The 22,185-nt window shown below is 40.8% G+C and overlaps 1 protein-coding gene across 1 annotated transcript; it reads left to right on the top strand.

The window, feature by feature from the left end:
• Positions 1-2,619: 2,619 nt before the first annotated feature.
• On the top strand, positions 2,620-5,748 carry LOC147632711 (ENTH/VHS protein). The gene is made up of 2 exons (XM_086807533.1): positions 2,620-2,869; positions 3,692-5,748. The coding sequence occupies exons 1-2, from the start codon at positions 2,660-2,662 to the stop codon at positions 5,546-5,548; spliced, it is 2,067 nt and encodes a 688-aa protein (XP_086663659.1). The 5' UTR covers positions 2,620-2,659; the 3' UTR covers positions 5,549-5,748.
• The last annotated feature ends 16,437 nt before the right edge of the window (positions 5,749-22,185 follow it).

The following is a 22,185-nucleotide window of genomic DNA, read 5'->3' as shown; positions in this document are numbered from 1 at the left end:
GATGAAAATTAGATTGTGCCAATTCCAGGGAATGGAATGCAAGTTCCTGGCTCAATCAATGGTCCCTTATGTTTTTTATTTTGTTGAATTTTTGAAAAAAGAAGAAAACAACACACATTTTTTTATTTTTTATTTTATTTTGTGTGGTGCTAACATCAACTTATCCAATGAATCCTTTCCTAAACTACTTTCCATACTACTCACAGCATCAAAACTATATTTTTTTTTCAACCACACACACCTTATCCTTCCATTTTCCACACAATGCATTACCAAAATGCAAAGGCAACAATGAATACTATGCAATGGGAGCTGAAACTCTAAGAGTATGGAAGAAACAAAGGTGTTTCCCCGACAACGGCGCCAAAAATGTTATGCTGAACCACACCTCCAAGAGGGAACTTTACACATTCACCTAATGGATGAGCAATGAAACACAACCACTGTGGGGTACTTATTACCAATGCTTCGAGCTTGTGTCTCTTGAAGCCTCCAAGCTCGCATATATGCTCCAAACTCCAAGCTCCACCTCCTCACTGTCACCGTGGAGTTGCTCACACCATCACATAGGCCAATCACACTCTCTCTCACTCTCTCATACAAGCATAAACACACAAGCATGAGAGAGGCACAATGCTAGAATGCTCTCACTCCTCACTCTCTCACAAGTACAAAGGAAGAGCTCTCAATAGCACAAAGGGGATTGTGTTCTTTCATTATGAGAAAATACCTTATATACATTGGCCCTTATTCACACTTGGGCACCCAAAACTTACTAACTAGGCCTTGGGTGGCCAATGTCTCATAATGTACAACCTTTACAGTACCTTTACATAACACTTATTAATGTCCTCAATTGAGGATCATGGTGTTAATCCAAATGGGATTAATAATAGTGGACTTGCTTTAGTAAACAAGCCTATTTTATTCTATGCAAAAAGATATTACATCTTAACAAGCTGCACATTTGTTTATCAAGTAAGTGTTTGTACATCATGGCCTACCCCCCAGGTCATTATGTTTGATAGTGATTCTATGTTTTTCAATCACGATCGGAATGGAAAGAAGTGTAAAACTAGAGAAAGAAAACTGGTATAGAAAGAGAAAATCGAGTCTTTAGAATCTTTTTGAATGAGAATATGGTGCATCTTATTTTCAAACCAAAAATTATATTGTTCTTTACTTAGGAGGGGAAAAGAGAAACAATAAAATCAATTTCATAAGTGGAGAAATAATTTCCACACCATCACCAGAATCAAGCACAATACTTGAAAGTTGAAACAGGTTAAAATGTGACAAGCTTCTTAGCATCCCAAATAGGACCTAACAATCGAGAAGAAATTAACATGAAAGAATGTCATATTGCCTCACCGCCCGCCGGTAGTATAACATTGTCATAAAGGGAAAGCATTATATATCAACATACACTGCAGGGCCATTGAAGGTTTCGAACATAAGTTAAGTCATTTTCTCTCTTAGCCTTAGGGTTTAGAGGGGCCTCTGTCATAAATGCTCTTCTCGAGCAACACAAAGCTTGTTTTATAAACCCACAAAACCCTAACTAGATCTGTTGTACCTTACCTCGTTGTAGAGAGGTGCCTCATGGCATGCAAATTTGCCCCTCTGTTTGCCCAGTGAAGGCTAAACATAAGGATAGAGAAAGAATTTCCATTTTTCACTTAAATAAAAAACTCTTTAATATTGGTGAAAATCTTGATGCCATGTAAAAAACCACAAGGTGCTTACGCAAATATAATTCCTAGGCATCACATTAGGCGACCCCCTACATCCACACACTCACACACACACACACACACACACACACACACACACACACACACACATGTATGTATGCTTGCTCGTGAGGAAGGCTTGAAATTAATAGGAAATAGATATTTGCACTTGGCTTGTGTATGAAACTCATACACAGTGGGGACTAGATCAACAGTCAAAATCTGGTTTCAGAAAGGGGAGGTGAAGGGTGATGTACTGGAAAATCAGGCTCCTAGGGGCTGTTCAACTGAAGCTTTGGTTGAGACTTGAATTTTGCTTGGGTACCAGTTGTCTTGGGATGAATCTTCTTTTGTCTCTGAGGATGATAGATGGGATTTAGTGTGTAGCTTGCTTAATGGAGGTTGACTTATCTGTTGAAAGCTGATTGTGGGGCTAGAAAGAATGCAATGTAAAGTTTTTCTTTTTTTTAGAATATATTGGTCCCAAAAAAATAAAAATAAAACTCATACACACCACTGCCGGCGGCAATTTGTACAAAGGTACGCATGATCTCTCTGATAACACTCGTCCTCTTACACCATGGACAATCAAGGCACAAGGAGAGGAGAGAAAAAAAAATCTTAGATTTATAAAAAATAAGAGAAAAAAATCCCTTCAATTGACCCTTTGTATTCCGGTTTTCGTTCTTGGGTTTTCGCATTTTGTTTCTTAATGTCTTTTACATACCGCAGCATAGAGCGGGTGGTTGAGTACTAGTATATAGATATATGTTCTTACATACACACAGACACACACACACACACACATATATATATATATATATATATATATATTCGAAACAAAAAAAAGTATATATATATATATATTCGAAACAAAAAAAAGTATAATTAAACTGTTATTTCGTCGTAACAACAGAGTGAACACCATGGCCAGAAGGCGGGGCGAGGCCTACCATATCAACAACACGAGCGAATCCCAGCTTGCTGCTTTGATTGATTCGGCCACCACATCGCCTGCCAACGCTCTGGATGTCGCCCTCATCGCCTCCATCAAGCAGATGGTTCGTCTCTCCGATTCAAACGTACGCCTGGCCTTCCGCTTTCTCATGGACAAGCTTAAGCACAAACATTCTCAGGCTAGTTACATCCCAATCTTCATTGAAGTTTGTTTATGATCTAGGGCTTCGTGTGTATCACGATTCTTGTTCATATCAGAAGGGTTTATGACCTAAGATCAGGGTTTCATGGTGATTGTTTATGATTTGAAGAGTGATGTAAGGTCTTACTGTGTCTAATGACCTGAACCTTAAGTTCTACATGCTTGGTACCCGAAAGGGAGCCTGGTCCTTTACTCCCCCTCAGGTTCGCTTGTAGACAATGGGGCCTTCACAGTGATGCAGTGAAAGGACCTCAGATATGACAAAAGCTTACCCTTGACATGTTAGAGGAGGAACCCATGAGTATAGGTCTGTCCAATATCAGGTATTTCATGTGAAGGAATTCGCTTGATCAAATTTTGGCACTGTCCTCTCATGGTTCTTGGATAGTGATTGTGAATAAAACAAACTTGGTTTTAATGATGGTTGATGTGTTCATTATGTATAATGAGCTACTTTATGATGTAAGGGTCAGGGTTTACTGTGTAGAAGGGTGCATGTGAGACAAAACTTCACACAGCAACTAAACACTACCCAATGTTCAATGCCGATTGCATATATAAGAGTATCGTCATTTCCATAGTTGCACCTATATACTACACAAAGCCAATGTAGCATTGTAAATTTGAATGGCAAAGTCAACCAATAAGGTTGTTAGCATGCTCGTGTGTAACCTGGAGGATTTTTGGAAAGGTTTTTCTTTCAAATGTACCACTTGTTTTTATTAAAAGAGTTTTTTCATAATTTAATCTAACTAGTGGCTACATTGATCATGCCAACTAATATCTCTTTCATGATCAGGTACGCTACCTTGCTTTGTTGGTTGCAGATGAGCTCTTCACCAGATCTAAGCTCTATCGGACCCTTCTAGTCAATGATTTCGAAACATTCATGCTTTTTTCAGTTGGATATCGTTCTGATTGTCCGCTTCCCCCTCCAGTAAATCGCGCTACTGTCTTGAGAGCCAAGAGTATGGAAATATTGGAAAAATGGAATGATAGCTTTGGGCCACATTATAAGCCACTCAGATTGGGGTATGAATATTTAAAGAACACATTGCATCTACAGTTCCCCAATTTGAGGCAGGCTGCTGCTCAGGCAGAGCAACAAAGGAAGGAAAGGGAGGCAAGGTCAAGGGCCTTGGTATTGGAAAAATATGAGACTTTGAAAGAAGATTTTCCTGCTCTTTATGCAGATATCCAGCATACTCTGAAGCAGTTGGATGAATGTTTTGAGATTCTTTGTAGTGCCATAAAGCAAGAGGGTTCTTCTGGACAATTGAAGGAAGAATATGATAAAGGGGAGGTGGATGTAAACAATGATGATTTTGAAGAGTGTGGTGTGAACAGCCTTCGACAAATTTTGGCACAAGCAACATGCGGACCTCCTGTTCTGTGCGAAACGCAAGACAACATGCCTGTTTTTGATACAGTTCGTGACCTCTGCAGACTTATTGTCAGCCAACACGTTCCTGCTGTTCAAGGATGGATGTCTATCTTGATGAGGGTGGATACGCAGGATAGAGAGTCCCATGGCTTCTTGCTCAGGAGGGTCATTGATATCCGAAATCAGTTGTCCTCAGCAAAAACTAAATGTGTTGAGCTAGGAGTTGATGTTCATCAACACAGTGAGGCATATGAAGATACAAATGCAGACGACGACGAAATTATCTGGGAAGAAGGATGGTTTGGGGATGGTGAAGCTTCCGAACAGCAGGAAGTGCAGGCATTTGAGCAGATGTCGGTAAAAGCAGAAGAATCGATTCCAGAAGGGCAAAATAAGCCTGTAACACCCCAGAAAGCTGTAAAATCTGACGGTATCAGTAAAGACAACGGTTCTACAAGGGAAACACTCCTTGAGGAAGCTCCTCTATTACCATGGGGCTCATATCTAGACAGGTGGGGAATGGAACATGCGGTGCCTGTGAATCAAAGAGGTTTGCTTCTGGAAAGCCATTGGGGAAAAGTGGACTTTGATGCACTGCTTCCAGTCGACAAGGTTACTGAAATGAATATGCGGGCTTCTTATTATACATCCATAAAATCAGAGATACCACCTTGCTTAGCACCACTTAGGAATGGAGGGTTATGTCAAAGGCGGGACCTTCGAGTCTGTCCTTTACATGGTCCTATCAAACCACGAGACAGCAGTGGCAATCCCATTCCTTTAGACTCAGTTAACCAGAGTCGTAAAGCACAATCCTCATCAAAAGACATTAAGATTTCTGCATTTGATAGTGCCATGATGCCAGACAAGAAAGAGTTTGTGAAAGCAGTTGCGGATGAGGCTGTGGCCAATGTTAGAGCACAAGATGCCATTGAGTTGAGTAAAAAGAGAGAGAGACGACTGCAGGCTAAAAGAAATAGAGAGCACAATGCTGCAGTTCTGCGTGATGCTGCTCTTGCACGCACTTCTCAAGGTCTTGGAGAAACCCTTGGTGAAGATTTGGAAAGATATGAAGACCACAATGAAGGAGGTCATATACAACAAAGCAAGAGGGCGAAGGCTTCCTTGAAGGCTATGCTTCAACCCAAACCAACAGCAAAAGATCGACTTGCTGAACGACTACTCAGTAGTAGAGCCAATGATGCAACTGTTCGTGTGATTACTCGGGATGAGGATGCTGCATATAGAGAAGCTTTTTCAAACCAGTGGTGAGATGGTCCACTCCATGATTGGGCATGAGAGCCAATGGATGTTGTGGTATTCCCAACAAGCATGGATGTTAGTGGATGTGACTAATGTATCCATCTCTGCCATCTTGTAACATGTATACACCCAAAAACATCAGGACTTGATTGTAACCATAGCTTGTAATGTATATTATTTATATAAATGTCCGATGAGATGTTTGATTACTACATGCCCATCTGTGATCCAGCAGATATTAATCAGTGGCCTACAATAACTAAATACTAGATTACCAACCACAGGTAATGCTGCGAGTTGCCACAAATGGTTTTAACGTCTTGAAAGAAGAGAGGGAGAGTGCATGGACAGGGTCTGTCTTGACGAGAGACCTTGATCTCAGTTGTGGCTCGCTGGTTAATGATCGTGCACCTACGCTCCCGTCCCCGTCCCCGCCCCTTCTCTCCCTTCTCTCTTGCCTCTTCCTGTTTTTGCTTGCCGCCTCTCCCCCTTTTTTTTCTCCGTGTGAAAACAGTATTTTATCCAGCCGTGAAAGGTAATTTTCTGGATTTTTTGGTTTTATTTCATGTTTTGTGGGTCTTTGCTGCTGGCCGACAGCTTTTAGCCTGGTCGACCAGCAGCCCCACACACTATATATAGTCTTGCCTCATCACTTCACCACTTGCACCACTTCCTAGATATATTTGGTACCACTTCTGCTGCTGTTGCTGCTGCCGGGGACTGCACGTCATCTGCTTCAGCATCATCGAGCGTTTTACATCAGGCCACACCTTGGGACAGCAGCCCACTCTCTGCTACAGGTCAGTACATCAGCTTTTCATATTAGGCCACACTTTGGGACAGCAGCCCACTCTCTGCTACAGTAGTGGACTTCAGCGTTTTTCCTCAGCTCATGGGACAGCAGCCCACTCTCTGCTACACAGTACAGCGTTTTATCATCGATACCTATCTTGGGGACAACAGCCCACTCTCTGCTACAGTTTATCATCGTTTTTCTTCTTTAGTTCACCTTGGGACAGCAGCCCACTCTCTGCTCACCATCTCACCTCATTGGGATGGCAGCACTCCTCTCCATCCCTCAAGTATTGCAGCACCCTTGTCACCAAAGCTTGCACCACTTCCACCACTCGGGACGGCAACCCTCTCTGCTCGTCTCCATCCCTCAAGTATTGCAACACCCTTGTCACCAGAGCTTTCCCCACCACCACTCGGGACAGCAGCCCTCTTTGCTCCTTATCACCCCTCAGGTACCGCAGCACCCTTGTCACACGAGAGTCTGCATCACTTTGGCATCACTTCACCTTCCGCTGCCCACTACCACCTTGGAGTGCCTCTGCATCCACCGACGCGAGCCTTTGACATCGACCACCTCAAGGAGTGCCTTTGCCTCACATCGACACGAGCCTTCGTCATCGACTGCGCTTCTGCTCCAACATCGTCATTGCTTCTACACTGGTCTTCTACTCAGAGTATCCTCACATCAGAGGGCTCTTGTACATATTTTCACTCACCATCATATATACACTCACTCACTCATTTCATGTTGTGTTGTTTTGCTCTGATCTCTCGTTCATCTGGTCCTTTCGTCCTTTCGCCCTCACACAACACCCTTGTCACAAGAGCTTGCACCACTCGGGATGGCAACCCTCTTTGCTTATCTTCATCACCACTCAGGTACCGCAGCACCCTTGTCACCAGAGTCTGCATCCCTTCCGCTGCTCACTACCACCTCACATCAGAGGGCTCTTGTACATATGCTCACTCACCATTATATATAGACTCACTCACCTACTTCATGTTGTTTGCTCCGATCTCTTGTACATCTAGTCCCTTTGTCCTTTTGCCCTCACATGGATCAGAGCTATCGTGAGCAAAGGGATTGAAGACCTTGAGAGCGCACAGCATGGATCGCCTACCCCCACTCTCGAAGGACCAATTCTTCTCACCAGAAGTTGATTCTCCAAACTTTGATCCGGATCACAGAGGGAATGTTACTTCTTACTCAGAGGAGAGCCCCGTTCAAGATCTTTCTTTGGGAGACGATCAACCCATCTACATCAACTCACCTTCACCACCTTTAACTTTTGATCGCCCCCTCTGACTTTATCAGATTTTTTTTCCAGAGGGTGATACATTCCTTCTGCCAATGCCAGTGTGTCTGTGTGGGATCCTGGCATCCATCATCTTCTCTCATGGTCCTCTTTTTGGCCTGAGAGGTGGTGTAAAAACAATATTTTATCCAGTCCTAAAAAGGATATTTTTTTGGGATTTTTAGGTTTTATTTCATGTTTTGTGGGTCTTTGCTGTTGGCCGATAGCTTTTAGTCTGGTCGACCAATAGTCCCACACACTATATATAGCCTTGCCTCATCACTTCACCACTTGTACCACTTCATAGACATCGGTATCACTTATTGTTACTGCTGTCGGGGACTGCACATCATCTGCTTCATCATGATCGGCTCTTCAGATCAGCACATCAGTGTTTTACATCAGGCCACACCTTGGGATAGCAAGCCTACTGTCCGCTACAGATCAGTACATCATCGTTTTATATCAAGCCACACTTTGGGACAACAACCCACTCTCTGCTACAATAGAGGATTTCAACGTTTTTCCTCTTCTCATGGGACAACAGCCCACTCCTTGCTACACAGTACAACACTTAAGTGTTCTATCATCAGTACCTATCTTGGGACAACAACCCACTCTCTGCTACAATTTATCACATTTTTTCTTCTTCAGTTTATCTTGGGACATCAGCCCACTCTTTCCTCACCATCTCACCTCATCGGGATAGCAGTCTGCTCTGCTTATCTTCACCATCGACACCACTCGGGACGGTAGCCCTGCTTCTCACCATCACTCAGGTACTGTAGCACCCTTGTTACCAGAGCTTGCACCACCACCACTCGGGATGGTAGCCCTCCTTGCTCCTCACCACCCCTCAAGTATTACAACACCCTTGTCACCAGAGCTTGCACCACTCGGGATGGCAGTCTCTTTGCTTATCTTCATCACCACTCAGGTACTGCAACACCCTTGTCACTAGAGTCTGCATCTCTTCCATTGCTCACTACCACCTCACATCAGAGGGCTCTTGTATATATGTTCACTCACCATTATATATAGACTCACTCACCTATTTCATGCTGTGTTGTTTTGCTCTGATCTCTCGTACATCTGGTCCTTTCGCCCTTTTGTCCTCACACCTTGTCCTTGCACGTCCTCCCTTCCTTTAATCCTTCTTGGTTGCTTTTAGGATAAGCGTATCACACGTGCACCTAAATTGCCCTTTTTTGGAAGCAGAGCCTCCAAGTCGTCTTCCTCTGTTGTAAATTGGTTGGCAATAAACCTGCAAGGTGGCATATTTGGATTTTTTGGAAGCCACTCTTGTTTGTGGAGCACGGACACATCATTGGTATTCAATTCCTTGGGAGCAGCGACACCAGGGTCAAGTTTAACACTACCACAATTATAAAGAGAGTCTTGCAGTAGAGCCCCAATGTGGTATGCGGTACCCATGTGCACTTCATTTTGATGGTGGCAAAGATTCTCACCTGACTCAGACCTGTTTGCTGTCAGCTGTGATTGGGCTCATGGTCACAGTTTGTTTCCCATGCATGATCAAACAGCACCACAAGATCCTCTTGGTGATTGTCGATTGAGTGCTTGAGACCTCTCGCACTAAAACGATGACTAAAGCTCAAGCTGTAGGTCTCCTAACCATACAAAGTGCTCATTCTCTCCTTGGAGTATTTTTCACCTTGATCCCCCAATTAAATGACTCGCTCCTCCTCGAGTAGTGTTTTGTTTACCGGTAGAAAGGCCATTTTGTGTGATCTTTCCACATACCAAAATGCAACAGCTAGTAGATACCTTTTGAGCAGGAGTGGCATACCGCAAGTGACAGACACACTTATATAGGGGGTGACATGCCCCAGATGTTGAGCCCGAGGTAACATTCCCACTCAGTATCGTTACTTGCATTTAGTACTGGATGTATCTTTTGATCATCTCGTGGATTTGGTGTGTAAGAGAATACGTGTGGTGTATGCAAGGGAACACTCACAAGGACTATGATCTTTCATATCACAAAACTTTAAGCTGTAAGTTTTGGATCGGAAGGGAACCGTAGTAAGTAATGCTTCAATTGCTTCAAGGTGGTGATTATTCAAGTTTTGTGAGTTTACAATGCCAAGTAAAACAATGGTTTTGAGAATTGCACGATAACGGAGTTAGAGAAGAATATTGTATCATTAAAGTGATAAATAGATGGCAAACCCCCATCACACCTATGTGCTTCTATGAAGGGAGTTTTGATGGTTGATTTGGAACTGATGAGATGAAGGATGTATGCTAGTAGAAGCTAGGGAATAAACTCACAGTGATGGCTATGTGGAGAAGGGGTTGTTTGTATATAGGCCAATATATGTGGGGTGACTACGTAGGTCCGTGGTGGTAATAGTTGGTGCCACCATCCACGGTGTAGACTTGGCCTATAGCACTAGCTCATATAGTCGGGTTCACACTATGGACCTTGTGTATTATATTTTAGTAGTAGAGTACGTTCCCATATAGTATTTACTAGTAGAAGAAAATTCAGCCATCCATCTCTCGTGTGCTTATCTATACTTGTGTGTATGTGTGTGTGTGTGAAGAAGTTTACTTGCAAAGGATCTCAAGATCACCCTCTCCCCCTTGCATTCTTCTCATATCGGACCATAGTGGTAGTTCACTTTCGGGTGTACATTGAAGGGGGTGTTGGATATCAATACTCCACTCTGATATTGTATTGTCCAAGCATTGGTACTGACTAGCTCATGTTTGTACAACCCCCATTATGAGGAGTAGCCATGGTTGTGAGCACTCTGAGCACCATGTATTCACATGGGATGGTGACCTAGAAAGCCAAATGATGAAGAGACAACTTAGATTAGATTTGGCACACTGATAAATAGGCTACATATTATAGCGGACCATTATACCATTAACGTTCCACACATAGAGTTTATAGACTTTACTGTTTGCCTTGACATTGTGGGTCCAAACGGAGCCTAAGATAAGCTCGAATGGCCGTGGACTTAGGTAAATTGTGTAGCATTTTCTACAGTGACATGCGGAGGTGTTATCCTGGCATGTCATCCATATCCACACTAGTTGAGCTCGATATCTCAACACTCCCCCTCGAGCTCAACTTTGTACCCTACCTGTACTCCAAGTAAGCTTTCAAAACTTGGAAGCTTCTCTGTAACCAATGCCTTTGTGAAGATGTCAGCCACATGATCCTCTATGATGCTGACATAAATAAAAAATACGACACCTACTTGAACCTTCTCCCTAACAAAATGATAATGCACCTCAATCTTATTCATCCTAGCATGATACACTAGGTTGTTGGGAATATTTACATTCACCGTAGTGAAAATGTGTAATAGGTTAAAAAATAAAAAGGTTCTAGATCGTTCTGTAAACTAGCACTTGTCTATGTGTGAACCAGGGTTTAAATAAAGCAGCTCTAGTGTGTGTGACTTTAAGCACACGGTAAGACTGCTTTATATATACCAGCGTCATCTTACAAAAGTTGAGTGCCCGTTTGAGCGGGTAAGATGGCAAATGATAGGTTGGGTGAGCGAAACCATGTTAACCTATGGAGTGATTAATAAAAACATTTTTGGGTATCTCCTAAATACAAGTTCTCTTAGATTTTGGATTTTGCTATCCTAGAGTTGGTGCTTGCAGCAACTCAAATTCAACAGGGAGTTTTAAAACATAAAAAACTTCTTATGGAGCTGAGTATAGAGCAGCATTCATCACTCTGCCAAAGTTGAAGACAAGGGCAATGATCCATGACTCGTCGATAGTGGACCAAGATTCAAGGGCAAAGAAGAAAGAGCATTCAAGAGTAAAGTTCAAGGCTTTCCGATAATTCTTGGGCTTCCTAACATGAATTGGGCATTACCACACTATCACTACAAGGGTTTCTTCATAACCTTCTTAAATCCTTTATTTAATCACTTATAAATAGTAGTATATGCTCTTGAGGCAAAATCCAAGCTTTATCACATATGCCTTGGGCATTGTTGGCTGTGAATGTCGCATCTATCTTGTTATATCTTCTGACATTGCTTTAAACTTCTTGTCTTGGAGTGTAGACCTTACCATGTCCTTTCAAAGCACTCTAGCAAAATTGAGCTATCTATCTCATCATTTTCTGTTGCAAGCAGGTGTTGGATATTCTTACAAGCCTTGATTCGTTGTTTCCATTTTCACCTCTAATGACCAACCTATCCATTGGTTTTAGCTCCTTTAGATGTGCTCTTGGCCTGAATGCAGTGTTGTTCTCCAACATTGTTTACATCTTCTTATTGTGTTTCTTAAGAACATGCACCATCTCACTTATTTGGGCATTTTGTGCTTCCATACTATGCATTGTGTCTTGCAAATTTTCACACTCATTCTCTTTCTCAATCAATGATTTTGAGAGTTGAGTTATCATTACTTCCTTACTTGTTAACATACTGTGGGCTGATTTGTAAATATAATGTGATTGTTAGAAAGACTTCTTGTATAACCTAAGAGACCTACATAATCATTATATATATATACTTCATAAGGGAGGCTAATCTTGAAAATAGAGGGGAGCATTTTAATATAGAATGAATTGGATATTTCGACCCCTCTACCCACACAAATCCACATGTTTTTTCCATGCATTTTTGTTCTCTATTATTCTATTAAGGCAACCTCTATCCTCTTGTACATAGGTGTATACTCAGTATCAAGTTAAAGGTGAATTTCTCTTTTCTTTCTTTGTGTATCCTCTGCAACTCCATTAAAATCTTTGATATACATAAGTAATTCATAACAATATTGGATTAAATTCAGCTACAATAATCAAAACCAATGAACTTAAAAAAACTTTTTATCTTAAAACATTGATAAAGCATTAATATTACATATCATTAAACGTTAAATCTTTTAATAGAACATAACATTCAAATTTATGATATTAAAAAAAGTATAGAATACTGACTATTGCCATATATATATAGGCAGTGATGTGTGTGAACACAGTTAGGACCGCCGAGGCACTTTTTCCCTCTTTAGGAGGTTTTTTTCCCCGGCTTGTATATACGCCCATCCTTCTAGGGCTAACTTATCTTTGTACATTGACACAATCTAATACACTTTGTGTTGTGTGCATTCTTGCTTCTTCTTCTCCAAGCTTTGTGTGCTTTCCTGCAACCCTAATTCCAACAATTGGTATCAGAGCAGGCATCGGCTCCCAAGGCTACACCGCCAGCACCCTCCGACTCACGTTCTCCGATTGAGGTGAGCTTTCACGAGCGCTTGCAAGTCCCTATACTCTGTAAGTAAGCCCATAGGGCTTAGCGTTCTCAGAAATCGCATCTGAGGTCGTTTCGGGCTCCGTTTTTGCATTTCAAGTTCTGCACAGGTGTTTTCGTCATTTTGTGCAGAAATTTCGATAGTGCAATTTTCTGCAAAACAGGCATACGTGTTCTATTGTGGACCGTGCTACATAGCACAAGTTGTCTTCTGTTCAGTCTTTGCTTCATTACAGGTAGCTTTTGCATCAGTTTCAGTCAGTGGCCATGGCTGATGATAGCAATAATGTATTTTGCATATTGTCTGCTGAAGACAAACTGGATGGAGACAGCAACTATCCACTTTGGGCATACATGATGCAGTATGTTTTGGTTGCAAAAGGAGTGTGGAACATTGTGCAGGGTATGGATGTACGTCCAGGTTCTGTGGATGTAGGATCTGTTGAGGATATTGCAGGATCTAGCAGCTCTACTGTTGCTGCTGTTTTACCCACTGTTGAACAAGCTCGTTGGGATGGTAAAGATGCGTAGGCTCATGCCTTGATTGCACTTTCTGTCAAACGTAACATCACCCCACATATTCGTTCAGCTAAAACAGCAAAACAGGCTTGGGATATTCTAGCTGGTTTGTATGCAGGTCGTAATGAGGCAAAAATCTCTTACCTGCGTAAAGAGCTAGAATTGAAGATTATGCAGGAAGATGATGACATGAATGTTTTTCTTGTTGAGATTAAAGATCTCAAAGAACAGTTGATTTCTGCAGGTGAGATTATTCCTGATCATTCTCTTGTGCAGACTGTTCTTGATACTTTACCTGAGACATATCAGACTTTTGCTTCCACGTGGAGACTTCTTGCTGAGGACAGACCTGATGCTGTCAAGTATGATACTTTAGTCAACAAGCTCTTGCAAGAAGCACAGTCCAGGCAAAACAGGGCCAGGCAACGTGCAGTTGATCAAGTATTTATTGCTGCCTAGCAGCAGAGAAGAAGTGGTAAGGCAGCCCCTTCCACTGTTTCTTCTCCTATTAGTAGGTCTGCAACTTCTTCTCCTTCCCACAGGTAACAATAATAAGTCTGAGAAGGCTCTTGATAAAGGTAAGAAAAAGACCAGGTGCAACTATTGTAAGGCAAATGATCATGTCATTAAGAATTGCCCTAAGCTAAAGGCTAAAGAGGCAAAGAAGAAAGAGTCAAATGCAGCCACAATAGCGGATGCTTCTACAAATGCAGATTCTGCAAATATTGTGCAGGATACAGAATGGGCATTTAGCGTGTATTGCCAGTATGACCCATCTGTACATGATGCATGTTTGGAAGTTTCTGTTGACTCTCATGTTTGGTATTTTGACAGTGGTGCTACAAAGCACATTACCTCACATCGTGAAATGTTCACTTGTCTTGAGGCTATCCCTAATAGGAATACTGTCACATGTGCCAATAATGCTTCTTACCCAGTGAAGGGCATTGGTAAAATTATGCTTACTGCTGCAAATGGCAGCGTTTTCACACTTTCAGATGCTTTGTATGTGCCACGGATAAAGAAGAATCTATTGTCTGTCTCTGCGCTTGCTAGACTTGGACTTGTAATCAAATTTGTGGATGACAGATGTACTGTTCATGATTTGACTTCTGGTGATACGATTATTGTATCTAGCACCTTGTTTCGTGGGCTGTATAGGCTCAATTCTTATGACAAGTGTGTGGAAGATTCAGCAAATGCAGTTTCTGATGAAAAGGCAGTTTCAGATTCAAAACTATGGCATGCTCGTTTTGGTCATCTGAACTTTGCTAGTTTGCTGCATTTGCAGAAATTTGATATGGTTGCTTCATTGCCCCCTCTTGAGGCACCATTGAAACATGTTTGTGAAGGCTGTATTTTGGGCAAAATGCCGCGTTCTGCGTTTCCAAAGGATGGTTATGTGCGGGCCACTCGCAAATTACAACTTGTACATAGTGATGTATGTGGGCCTATGCAAACTCCGTCATTTGGTAAACACTTGTACTTCGTGACTTTCATTGATGATTACTCAAGGCATGCATGGGTATATCCACTAAAGGCAAAGTCCGAAGTGTTTTTGTGCTTCAAACAGTTTTTTCTTATGGTTGAAAATGTATCCAATTGTACTGTGGGCACCCTCCGTTCTGATCGAGGGGGGGAGTACATGTCTAAAGAGTTTGATGCATTTCTGGCTAGTCGTGGGATAAAACACCAATGTACAGTGCCGTATACCCCTCAGCAAAATGGTGTTGCTGAGAGAAAAAACAGGTCACTTATGGAGATGGCACGATGTATGGTCAAGAGCCAAGCTTTGCCACATGCATTTTGGCTTGAGGCTGTCATGTGTGCTGCATATGTACTCAACAGGTGTCCCACTAAGGCCTTGTAGTCTATTACTCCATACGAAGCTTGGCATGGCAGGAAGCCTTCTATTGGTCACTTGCGTGTCTTTGGTTGCTTGGCCTATGCTTTAGTGCCTATGCAACAACGCAGAAAATTGGATGATAAGGTTGTCAAATGCATTTTTGTTGGTTACAGTGCTGAGAGCAAGGGTTACAGATTGTATCATCCACAGTCAAAGCGTATCTTGATTAGTCGAGATGTTGTTTTTGTGGAAGATGCTGTGCAACCTTTGTTATCATGTACCAAAGAGACAGGTGTGAGTTCACGGGATGTATTTGATACATTGTTGCCTCTATTTACAGGTGGGAATTCAAATGTAAGTCCTAATGAGGCAAATATTCAGCCTATGCAGATTTCAAACGACATCATAGATCAGCTTATTTCTGATGCAGATTTACAGGATGTAATTCATGAAGATAGGGCTGAAAATGAGCAGGCTAGAGGTATGCCAAAATGGCTGGTGCAAACCTTCCGTGATAGTAAAATTGATGCACCTATGACTAGTTGTACTCGTTCAGGTTTTCAGCATGCCTCTTATACATCAGATTATTATGCTTTGGCTGTGTCTAGTATGTGTGAAGAGGAAGAACCTCTTTCATTTGATGAGACACAAAATTTAGAAAATTGGTTGGCTGCAATGCAAAGTGAATATGATGCTATAATGAAGAATGGTACATGGTCTTTGTGTGATTTGCCTGTTGGTAAAAAGGCCATTGGATGTAAGTGGGTTTTTAAGTTGAAACGAAAGCCAGATGGCAGTGTTGATCGCTATAAGGCTAGACTTGTTGCAAAGGGTTATGCTCAAGAAAAGGGCATTGATTTTGATGAGACCTTTGCTCCCACTTGTCGTATGACTACCATTCGTAGCATTTGTGCATTGGCAGCTCATAATGGTTGGAATGTACATCAGTTGGACATAAAGACTGCATTCTTGAATGGAGATTTGCATGAGGAGGTGTATGTATCGTAGCCTCGTGGTTTTGTTCAAAGAGGGCAGGAAAACAAAGTGTGCATGTTAAAAAAGGCTTTATATGGTTTAAAGCAAGCTCCACGAGCTTGGTATGAAAAGATACATGCATATTTGACTGCACATGGTTTTCAGAATAGTCCAACAGAAAGCACTTTGTATGTTAAACGTGTAGATGATGTACATCTAATCATTGCTCTCTATGTCGATGACATGCTGCTCACACGACCAAATGAGAGTCATATTGCTGATTTTAAGGCTGACTTGAATGCCTCTTTTGAGATGTCAGATTTGGGGCATTTGTATCATTATTTGGGGATACAATTTAAGCAGTGTGATGGAGGTATTGCTTTGTGTCAAACAAAGTATATTGAGACATTGTTGCGGAGATTTGGCCTTGAAGACTGCAAGCCTATTGCTACTCCAATGGAGACAGGTTTGAAGTTGAGTCTTCATGATGCTGGAGATCACTTTGATGTCACACTCTATCAGACAACTGTTGGTTGCCTCATTTATGTATGCATTACGAGGCCGGACATTCAGTTTGCAGTCTCACAGGTGAGCAGGTTTATGCATAGCCCAGGGTCTCAGCATTGGAAGGCAATTAAATGCATCTTTTGCTACTTGAGTGGCACCATACATCTTGGGTTGTTTTATCCCAAGGGGGAATCGTTGCCGCCAGATTTACATGCTTTTTCGGACTCAGATTGCGCTGGTTGCTATGACACAAGAGTGTTCACAAGTGGTTTTTGTTTCATGCTCGGTAGCTCATGCATATCTTGGTTGAGCAAGAAGCAACCTACTGTGGCCACTTCTAGTTGTGAAGCTGAGTACAGGGCAGCTTTCACAGCTACGGTTGAGTGTGTGTGGCTTAGACGGCTTATGGTGGCTGACTTGGGTGTTGGATAGGAGTCTGCCACCTCTATCTTCACTGACAGTCAGAGTGCATTGGCAGTTGCGAGAAACCCAGTTTTTCATGCTCGCACAAAGCACATTGAGGTGCATTATCACTATGTCAGGGAGAGACTCTCAGCAGGAGAGATCAACTTGGTCTATGTGCCAACACAGGACAACCTCGCCGATCTTTTCCACAAAGGTGCTTCCTCGTGAGAAGTTCGAAGCTTTCCGCAAAGCTTTGGGCTTGCTCCCCTTTGTGGACTGATCTACTTTGGGCATGGCACTCCCCTATACATGAGTGCCAGCTCTCGTTCACATCATCACTCCCAGGGGAGATTTGTTGCCATATATATATATATATATAGGCAGTGATGTGTGTGAACACACTTAGGACCGCCGGGGCACTTTTTCCCTCTTTAGGAGGTTTTTTCTCCCGGCTTGTATATATGCCCATCCTTCTAGGGCTAACTTATCTTTGTACATTGACACAATCTAACACTTTGTGTTGTGTGCATTCTTGCTTCTTCTTCTCCAAGCTTTGTGTGCTTTCCTGCAACCCTAATTCCAACACTAACCTCTATAGCTTTGTTCTTCTTTGAACTTGTAGCATGATAGGAAAGATCAATAAAGAGTAAAATGTTTTCTTGGCGCCATAAAACCAACTCACTCTTCATCTTTAATCCTTTTTTGCACCCTAATCTTTGTCACAGTTTATCACTATTAATGTGAGAATGGGGAAAAAAAGAAGGAGCTACCCACATAGAAAGGAAAAAAATAAGAAATTCATACTATAAAGCTAACATTATTTCAAAAAACATAGGATTATTGAAAATAATCCAAACCTTACAATCAAAGAATACTCATAGAATTTCTCATACTATAAAAAATTAAAAATACAAGCTAGACTATATAAATTATTAAAATTCGACACATTTAAAATAGTTAGAATGTTATAGAGTATCAAAAGTTAGATTTTGTCCCAAACTTGGTTAGGGTACACAATAATAGTAAATTATTTAATGAATCTATTATAATATTAGTAAAACGTGGTTCGAGAGAGTATACAAAAGAGGGAGAAGAGTCAATATTTTAATGTTATCTTTTCTCTCTCTCTTATCTATGTGGATGAGAGAAAGCTCTTAAATGGCCCTTTTTGGGTGTAAATTTCACCTAATGTCTCCAATAATCTTTCTGATAGATACATTCATTATTATCAATGGTAATGTAAGCCTCTTTCTAATAGATGCATCCACTTTATATGAACCAATCACATCAACATACGACTATCATAAATGTATGGATCCCAAAATCTCTCTAGGCACTTCAAATCAACAGCGCGCATAATAGTCTCTGTGAAACATGCATCAAAACATTGCACAACAAAAAATTGTCATTGTCGACACTTTGTCTTCTTTGTAGAGTGTTTGCAAAAACCTTGGAGGGCCAAAACAGGCTCCAGAATGGCCAAAATAATAATGTCCTTTGGGCTTCAAACATAATATACACTACACTTTTGCTTCACCGAAAGAGGGCTACTGGCAAGATATGGTAGTGTCCCCTCTTGTTGTGCTTAGTTACTATGCTTCACCAAAAGAGGGCTCTGTAAAATATGGCAGTGTCCCCTCTTTCTATGTCTACTACTGTTGTTCTTGACTATCTAGCTACCTGTAGATATTTTCTTCTAAATCAAAGAGAAAGAGATGAAATTTCATGTATTGCTTCCTTTACTTGTGTCTTTCTCACCTCTTGAGCTCGTTATGTAAACCAATGATATGATACCATGAGAAGAATACAGGGGAGAGGGTGAGCTTGAGCTCCTTATTTACAAGTAAAACTTCTTCACACACATATATGAGAGTAGACAAGCACACAAGAGAGATAAGAAAGATATAGATGGTTGAATTTTCTTCTTTCTTCTTATTTCTCTACAATTATAACATAAAGATAAGAACTCATACATACTCTACATACTACTAAAACATAAAGATAAGAGTATATACTAAATACTCTATATACTACTAAAACAGAAAGATAAGAGTATATACAAAATATTCTATATATTGCTTAAACATAAAGACAAGAGTATATAAATACTCTTTATACTACTAAAATATAAAGATAAGAGTACATACTACATGGGAAAGTACTCTACTACTAAAACATATAAGGTCCATGGTGTGAACTTAACTATATGATCTGGATAATCTCACCAACCATACTAATGGCAGTGCAGAGGTATCATACTAGCATGTCATCCATATCTGTACTAGTTAAGCTTGATATCTCAACATTTATGCATATAACTCTCATAGTCGCGCATTAAGAGCTCTATTACTTGTAACTCTCATAGTCATACCTTAAGAGTTATAGCATGTATATAACTCTCATAGTAATGCATTAAGAGCTTCATTGCATGCATTAAAACATGTATAAAATACATGTATAAGAGGTATACATATGTCTAATAGCTTTAATAAATGCATTAAGAGATCTCTTATACCGAGAAAGAGCTTTGATGCTTGCATTACAACTATTATGCATGCATATAGTTCATGTGCATGAATTAGATAGCTTTTGTACATGAACATAGCTCTATATTTTTTCCTTGAGTAGATCCTTCTATAGTAGCAACTTGAGTGCCCACTTGAAAGCGGCTTAGTCTCCCATCTAGAGGCATTATAATTATTGTTGAAATAATATACCAAATTATCATTAGTGACATTGGGGCGGCTTAAGGGCATTATGCTTCTAAGGTCTTCTATATCATATAATATGGTATATTCAACTACATAATTCCACAAGAAGAAGGTGCCTATTGCATTTGGGAAAATATCTTCCTTGCACCTAAATCTAGGCAAATCTTGAAGGTACTCAAATCAAGAGTAGTTTAGGGTTTTTCTTAAGGGTTAACCACCCTCTTAATCCATTGTACACTAGCCTATTTAAAGGCAATGATATGGTGCAATAATATAACATCTTTTTCCTATCTCATTGTGTCATTATGCTGTCCGTCTAACTAAGCCATGTGATTGGTGTTAATCTCATCTTTGCTTCACTTATCTCCATGCTTTCACCACCATGAGTTTAATCATTGACCTTAAGTCATGTGATTAGTGTTAATCATATACCTTAAGCCATGTGATTAATGTTAATCTCATCTTTGCTTTGCTTGTCTCCATGCTTTCACCATGAGTTTAATCATCGACCTTAAGTCATGTGATTAGTGTTAATCATATGCCTTAAGCCATGTGATTAATGTTAATCTCATCTTTGCTTTGCTTGTCTCCATGCTTTCACCATGAGTTTAATCATCTACCTTAAGCCCCATACTATCAACATGGTATCAAAGCCTAGATCCATAGTCCCTTGTCTAGATTTAATCCTTGATCATCATCTATGCTAATTATAATAAGTACTAATCACTTGTTAAGTCAAGATCTCCCTTTGCTTCATCTTCTCCAAAGCTCTCTCTCTTGGGAGGTCTCCCTTTGAAGCTCTTCCTAGCTCAGGGAAACAATGCGTGGAAGCTAAATGGCGATGAAAATGCATGCAACAGCCTAGGAGGAAGAAAGACAAAAGCACCATGTTTTTTGGGGGAAACCCTAGAATCAGCATCTACAGAGCATCAAGGCCTAATTACTCTCACTCCCTATGGGATTTTGGCCATAATAAACATGATTTGCTGCTAGGCTTATTTGTGGGTACATATGGAACATCATCAAGTTGAGATAGTACATGAATGTACCATCTTCCAGGGGGATGGTTGTCTATGATGCAGGTTTTTAGGATATCAAGATCTTCTTCTTAGTGGTGTAGATAATAGTGATAGAGCTACTGGATATGATCTCACTTAGATGTATTTACTTTCAATAATGTTCTTGCACCAGTAGTAGCATGTAGATGTAGTCTAGATAGTTGAATATAGTTTTGTTTGGAGCTTCCTGAGACACTCAGTTGATGTAGCCCCAGCTCTAGAATGTACCTGTATGCTTAGCTTGTGTCAACCGAGGTGGTTGATATAATATGAAACCAATGCAATCAACCGGGTCAAGTGGGTAATTAATATGTAAAGTTGATGCACCTGCTAAAAAAGGTAAGTTGATGGTGATGATGTGGAGAGATCCAAAAGAATAAAGGTGACACTGAAAAGGAAAGAGGGAATGAGAGTTTGTTGAGGGTACCGACGGCAGGCGACAAATTCTTTTTTGGGAGGAAGGAAGGTAGAATAGTCTTCCTTTTGATTTCATATAAAAATAGGTTTTGGCAAAGGAACGTGACATAGAGATAGAGAGGTTCTTGTATCTCTCTCTCTCTCTCTCTATATATATATATATATATATATAAATATATAAACAAGAACCAAAAGTGATGATGTGGAGAGATCTAAGAGAATAAAGGTGACACTGAAAAGGAAAGAAGAAATGAGATTTTTTGGGAGGAAGGACAGTAGAATAGTCTTCCTTCTGGTTAGTGAATGAATTGAGGAAGATGCGGTAGCTATGGCAGAATTTGGGAGCACTATGTTATCTCTCAGTCTCTTCTCTTTCACTGTGTGAGTATGTATGAGACATAGGGTCAGCGCAAACATTTTAGCAAGAAAAAAACTTTAAGGACTCTGATTTGCAACTCTGTTTATTTTCTTGAATCTTGTATCTTGTTTATCTGGCTTACTAGATAAGTACTGATGATGAGAACCTTTATGTTTACTTAGCTTCTCTGAGAATCTTTCTGGTTTCATGCTGAATATTACCTCTAAGTTGTTGTTAGAAGGTTGTGCTTGGGTGAGTTTCTTGTTGGTTGTTGAATTTCTATGAGATAGGAGCTACTGGATCATGTAGGACTTAGTTGCCTGTGGTTTTGAATTGGTAGTCTTAATGAGTGTGGTGTGAGTTGAAATTTAAGAGCAGAGCAATTCAATGTGAGAATAGAGTCTAGAGAGTGAAATTCTTGCAGGTGCAAGATTATCTATTAATGAGAGTGTGGAAGCCATGGGATTTAAACAAATAGCGTTGTCTTGTCTCAAAAATCTAG

This window comes from Cibotium barometz, chromosome 13, assembly GCF_041138505.1.
Source record: "Cibotium barometz isolate CiBa-2024 chromosome 13, ASM4113850v1, whole genome shotgun sequence".
NCBI lineage: Eukaryota > Viridiplantae > Streptophyta > Polypodiopsida > Cyatheales > Cibotiaceae > Cibotium > Cibotium barometz.
This window is presented reverse-complemented; position numbering and strand designations above follow the sequence as displayed.